General features: G+C 48.8%; 1 protein-coding gene across 3 annotated transcripts in view; it reads right to left on the bottom strand.

Annotated features, from left to right (window-relative positions):
* Positions 1 to 4488: 4488 nt before the first annotated feature.
* The window catches only part of RTN3 (reticulon 3), a 43612-nt gene continuing 42100 nt past the window's right edge, over positions 4489 to 6000 (bottom strand). Inside the window, exon 9 of one of the 3 annotated variants that reach the window (XM_036260248.1) lies at positions 4489 to 5377. In XM_036260248.1, coding sequence (XP_036116141.1) covers positions 5332 to 5377 — 46 coding nt within the window. In that variant the 3' untranslated portion in view covers positions 4489 to 5331. The remainder of the gene's footprint in view (positions 5378 to 6000) is intronic. The other 2 variants (XM_036260246.1, XM_036260247.1) reach the window with 2 other exon arrangements.

The following is a 6000-nucleotide window of genomic DNA, read 5'->3' as shown; positions in this document are numbered from 1 at the left end:
AGGAGGCCCTTGGCCTGGAGAGCGCTGCCGCTGCCCCCCGCTGGCCGGGCAGGGCGGAGATTGGGGATTGGTGGGGTGCTGTGGAGCTCCCGGGGCCAGTCAGACCTCGCTCGGGCCCTGGCTCACCTCGCGCGGGGCCCCACGTTTCCCGATGAGCCACAGCGGCTTCCAGGCGTTTGCACCGAGCGTTTCCAGCCCCGGCCCGCGTCCGACACCAACCGGCCAAGAGATCCTGTGCCGGGCCGGGATGGGGGCGCCGACAAGTCAGTATTAGGACCCTACGGCGGGGTGGCGGGAAGGGCAGGAAGGGCGCGCCGGCTCCTTCCCTGGCCTGGGGCCCAGCTCGGCAGCGTTGCTCGCCGGCAGGCAAAGCGCCCGGGTCAGCCCGGCTGCCTTGGTCTTACTGGTGTTCTCGGTGGCTCGGAGGCCTGTACTAGACTCTGGCGGCGGGGAGGCGGGGCCCTGGAGCCCGCCGGGGGCAAAGGCACGTCGGACTGCGGTCCCGCGGCGGCGCGGGGCGGGGCCCGCGGGCTGCGCCCTCCTGAGCGGGCTCGGTGGGGACTAGGAAGCTGGTGGCCCCACCCGCCTCCCGGTGCCCGCCTCGTCCGCTGGACCGTGATCTTGTAAAGGGATTAGCACTTTTTCCTTTGCTCCTCTCCTGCTCCGGAGGCCTCCGTTCACCCCTCAGCTTAGGTGCTGCTGCTCCACTGAAGCGCCTCGGTGGGTCCGAACCCGGGGCACTGGAGGTCCCGGCAGTTGGCGATGTATTCCCATTCCCTCTGTCCCCCTTTGTACGCGGTGGATGCGCCGCCGTTCAGTCCCTGGGGCCTGGGGCCCTGGGGCCGGGCCTCGGCCTTTCTTTCTCTTCCCCACTGCGGGGCCGGGAAGGGGCCCCACGATCTCCCAGGCAGGTCCGAGAGGGATGTGTAGATTCATTCTCCTGTGGAGAACAGGTGGCCCCGAGATCAGGCCCTTTTTGCTTTTTGTATTTTATTTTGAAACTGTATTTAATGCTTTTATATGAGAGGGGAGGGGCGGGGAGAGAGCTGTCCCAGTCACCCTTACGTGCAAATGTCTTATTTATTATGCGTCTATCAGAGATAAGCTGTGAGGTGGTGGAGGAAGGACTTAAAGGAAGGGGTGAGGACGGGGGTGAGAGGATACCAAACATCCCATACTGTGACTCTCCAGGCCCCAGTGTCTGCTCTTCACATAACCAGGCCAGTTCTTTGGGTCTTATGGCCTGAGAGTGGGGGTGGGGGGAGCAGTGGTTGGGACTTCAGGGCTGAATCTGGATGTGGAGGGGCCCTGGCACCGGGACCAGGGGCTGCCTGTACGGGTGGGAAAGCAGACAGCAGAGGAAGCCCTTCCACTCATCCCAGCTCCACCAGGCCAGAGCCCAAGGTTCAAGTGCCTCAGGCCCAGTCCCCTTGACTCTTCCTGATTTGGGAACTGGATTTTATACCACGGATTTTATAGCATTTTTATATAATTCAAGATTGTCAGAGTTGGAAAGACCTTGGAGATCAACTAGTATCTGCCTCCACCCCTTTCACAGATAGGTAAAATGAGCCCAGAAACTGTTTAACAGCCATCTAGGAACAGTACAAAAACTAGAGTTAAAAAAAAACTCCCAGTTCAATTTCTTTGCACTACATGACACTGCCTCCCAATCTCTGGTAAGTTGTAAAACTTTCCTATGTGGCCTGTTCAAGGATGGCATGTGCTGGGTGCCGCAGTTAGTTGTGTGACCTGGGGATGGCAAAGAACCGCACTTTCCTGGAACGAGTCCTCTACAAGGTAGGTCTTGCCACCATAGGCTTTCCGCTGGAGGATGTGGGCAGTAGCCTTCTCCATCAGAACCCAAGTGGGTTTGACTGCTGTGTGGCCCAAGGCCTCCCAGTCTTCCCAACAGGGCAAGGACTCTGGCATTGTGTCCTTTGGTGTTGATGCCTGGAGTTAGAAAATACTGCGTGGGCCCTCAGGTGACTGAAAAGTGAGTAGTTTGTTTGAACTTGCAGGGTTTTTGAGACAGTATTACAAGCTTGAGACCAGGGATTATATGGATGGCACCAGGCTGGGCACTGCCATTCTTTTATTTTCCTTCACACAAGTTGTTTTCAAATCCAGAATGAGTATTCTACCACTTTTGCTACTCTGCCTGTTCAAAACAGTAGGCATATTGGGGCAACCTGTTATATTCACCCAAGCCCACTGCCGAAGTTCAGGTAAGCCAGGGCAGAGAGCAGGTTAGGAATAGTATTTCCTCTTGATAGGAAGGGAGGGGCCTTAGGACAGGAGTGGATGGCTTCATGGCAGCCCCAAGCACTCCAGTGGTTTGCAAAGTGGCCATCAGACTAGCATCGTATTAGGCATTTCATAGAAACAGAAATTATTGGGCCCCATCTCATTGAATCAGAAACTGGGACAGGGCCCAGCAATCTGTTTTGGGAAGCCTTTCAATGATCACAAATGAGGCTCACTTTGGTGCTGAGTGCCAGTGATCTAGGAAGTGCCACTGGGGTGATTCCTACTTTGACTGGAGCTATGGCCTCACGGCTTAGGGGTCAGAAGGTCCTCAACTCTAGGTGTATACCTCCTTGCCTCGGGAGTCTGACATGAACAGGTGAAGTTCCTTCATGAACTTTTTGTTAATGGTATGCTTGCTAATACGGCCAATATGTAAATGTTACTCTGAATACATATTTATGTACCATGTTAGTGACATTATTCAAACATTTGTATGCGTATTTGTGAAGTTTGCATCAGTTATTATTTTTTTAAATTTCAGCCTAAGTTTCCTAAGGTATGTTGAATAAAGTTTTAAAACTAGCTTAAGGGGCATGACAGTCTTAGTTTTGGAGGAGAGCAAGACCCAGGTGACAGGTTGTTTCAGCAAAGAACTGATGTTATTTAGTTTTTGTTTTCCATGGCGACGGATGTGGCCATGTGTGACTTGAAGGCTGCTTCATATGTTGCAGGTGGGGAAACCTCCTAGGTTGGTGAGAGACTGAATTGGGACAGCAGACCCCACTGGCCCCTTCCACTCCTCATCTTTCTCCTAAGTTCACCTCTTAGAGGGACTCTTATTTTCTTTCAGAAACCAAATACACGTCCTTGCTCTACTATGGAAATTCTGCAGTCTTGGGCATCAATACCGGTATCAACTATTGCTTAAAGCCTCAAAAGTGGAGTCGGGATGGGGGCCAGTGGAAGCCTTGTTTGGTTTTTACTTTATCCAAACTGTGTATAAAGAATAAAGTTAGCAGAATGACACCACAGACTTTGTTTTTATTAATACCACATCAGTTTGCAGTTTTACAGGAACCAAGATTCAAGCTCCTTAGGTGCTACTGTATTTTTATGTTGCACGCACACACACGCAGTTTCATTAGTAATTTTTCATCTATAGGTTTTTCTTTAAAAGAAAAAAAAATCCTGTGTGGCACAAAGATCTGTCCAATTATCTAAACACAGCACTTACAAAACAAAAGAGCTAGGTGTGGAGGCTTCCAGTACAGACAATGGTCCTTTGGAGGGGAAGCCCAAAAAGATGATCAGTGCACTGGGAGGGCAAAGGATGGGCTGGAGAATGCATTTTCTATACTATGACATGAAATCAGTTAAAAATTTCAAAAGGAAAGGGGGCTAAGAAAATAGAACGGAGTAAGGCAAGGGTACCTTTTACCCATCTAAATTCCTAAGTAATTTTCCCAAAAAAGTAAAAAAAATTCCCTTCTGCTACATTCTACAGAGTTGCAGTGCTTTGGGACCATCAAAGATCGTAGCCCTTACTTTACAATCACCAGTGCATAATCTCTCTGGATTATCATGAGTTACAACCTGAAGGAACTCACAGATAGCTTTCAAGTTTACTCAGTTTTCATGTCGGATGGGGAGGAAGACACTTAAATTCCCAATCGCCCTCCATCTGATGTCAGGGTGAGCTGTTCTGTTGTCTTTAATTGTGTACAGAGCTCATCAACACCATCTGACCCTGCCCGCTTGCCGTTACCTAAAGCTTCCTGGAAAACACTCAAAAGGAGCACCCTGGGCCATGGCAAATGTACTAGGACATTTTATGTGCCTGAAATGAAGGGAACCCTCAAGACGTAACACACACCAAGAAGCTAGTCTCAAAGTTAAAAAACTCCCTAAGAACCAAATGCACTTCCTGACACTCATCTGTGGTCTCAACTACAGACATGCACACCATCTCCTCTAAGCCAGCTCGGCTTTGGGCCTCAGGGTAAATGATGAGCACAGGTTGGAGATGTAGCCTGTGAAGGAGGAGGATGTAGGGAAAAGATAAAAGAGTAAAAAAGAAAAAGCCTTTGTGTTTCTGTAGTTCGCCTCCTGAGAATGTTCCCCCACTCCATGGACTAAGATAGGATCACAATAACTCAACAACTGAGGAGCCCACATGCATATTATTTTTTTCTCTAACAAGTTTACAGCAGTATACAGCAGTTACAGACATTTATTTCATAATAAGAAAAGTACAACCATATTTATTAAACTTGAGGTGAGGTGGGTAGGGGAGAGGGAGGAAAGCACGTTCGGGAAGAGTTCTCCAACTGAAGCTAGAACTGGTGTCCAAACGGCCCAGACACACCTCCCAAATGGCAGAGCCTCTCCTTCGAGCAAGGAGTGGGCAGCAGAGCTCATGCAGTCCCCCTGTCTCCGTTCTTGGCTATCAGAGGGCATTCTGGTAATCAGGAATCATTACTATCACCTATAAGTTATCCAGAGTTGAAAGTTATATCTATATGCGAAGAGGAGTATGAGGAGTAGCTGCTCACACTGCGGGGCAGGAAGATGGCATCAAGGACTGCAAAATCCACAAGCGCATGGGAAGGAATCCCAATCTTGTCCCCAGATAATTCCTTCTTAAGTTAACCATTATTTCTTCACTTAAAAATAAGGGCAAAATTGTGATGGGGAGCTATGTAAGAAAATTACATAGCTTTGCAAATTAAATAGAAGAACCTGAGAGGTGTTTTCTCTTTCTTTTTCTCCTTTACCCTCCAATCTTTCCCTTTTCAAGCTACACATAAAGGCTCCACCACCATTACTGATTTATCCCATTCAACTGATTCTGTCTGTATTCTTTTGGGTTCTAAGATATCAGTTCATTTTTTAGTCCAGCAATTCTTGTGCTTGATACTGCAGGTAAAGGGAAAGGAGGGGGAAACACCAAAATGAAAAAACAAGAAAGCTTGGAATGCAGGCTCAAGCTGACACTGAGCACTTTCCTTCATAGTACAAGGAACAACGTTATAACTATTAAATGGTGTTTTAGTAACTGTGGCATTTCTGGTTTCCATGTACTTATTCTGCCTTTTTCTTTGCGATTCCAGGTAGTTTTGCTTGTATCCTATTGGGGGGGGGGGGAGGTAAAAGCAGACATTAGTTCTAGGTTTTTATTTTAACAGTGATGCTAGAGGACAGTCCTGGATTTGCTGGAGCAGTTGAAAAACATTCTCCCATTTCCAGAGGGCTCATTCTGGATGAAAAGAATCTGGCGTGGGTAAGGTGAGTGTGGTCTACCAAGACCCACTCCCGGTCCCTGCCACTCAGCCTGCTGCTTGCCCGCGCCAGAACCTCCAGAGAATAAGGAATATCTGGGCATGATGTCTGCTGACTGTGTTCTACACACTGGCAGTGAAAGAGCCCGTTTCTCTGGAAATGCAGGTCACTCACTGGTGCCATAGAAGGAACCAGGAGTCAAGGATCCCAGAGTCAAGAGTCAAGGAGACATATTAAAAACTACAGGAGCTGGCAATAGTTCCAGCTCCCTATAGGACACCAAAGTTGCCCTTTATTCTAAGTTCCCCCATGACTGAGGTCATTCACATTCTTCAGCTAATGTCAAAGCTACTCCCCACAAGTATTCCATTCCACAGCAGGGGACCAAGTCAGCCAACACTGCTAATCAAGACATTGGGTTCAAAGCCAAGTGAGCTACAACCATCTTTCAAAATCAGAATGAACAGCAAC

Source organism: Molossus molossus, unplaced genomic scaffold, assembly GCF_014108415.1.
Source record: "Molossus molossus isolate mMolMol1 unplaced genomic scaffold, mMolMol1.p scaffold_m16_p_13, whole genome shotgun sequence".
NCBI classification, from domain to species: domain Eukaryota; kingdom Metazoa; phylum Chordata; class Mammalia; order Chiroptera; family Molossidae; genus Molossus; species Molossus molossus.
The sequence above is the reverse complement of the archived record's forward strand: the minus strand, read 5'-3'. Positions and strand labels throughout refer to the sequence as shown.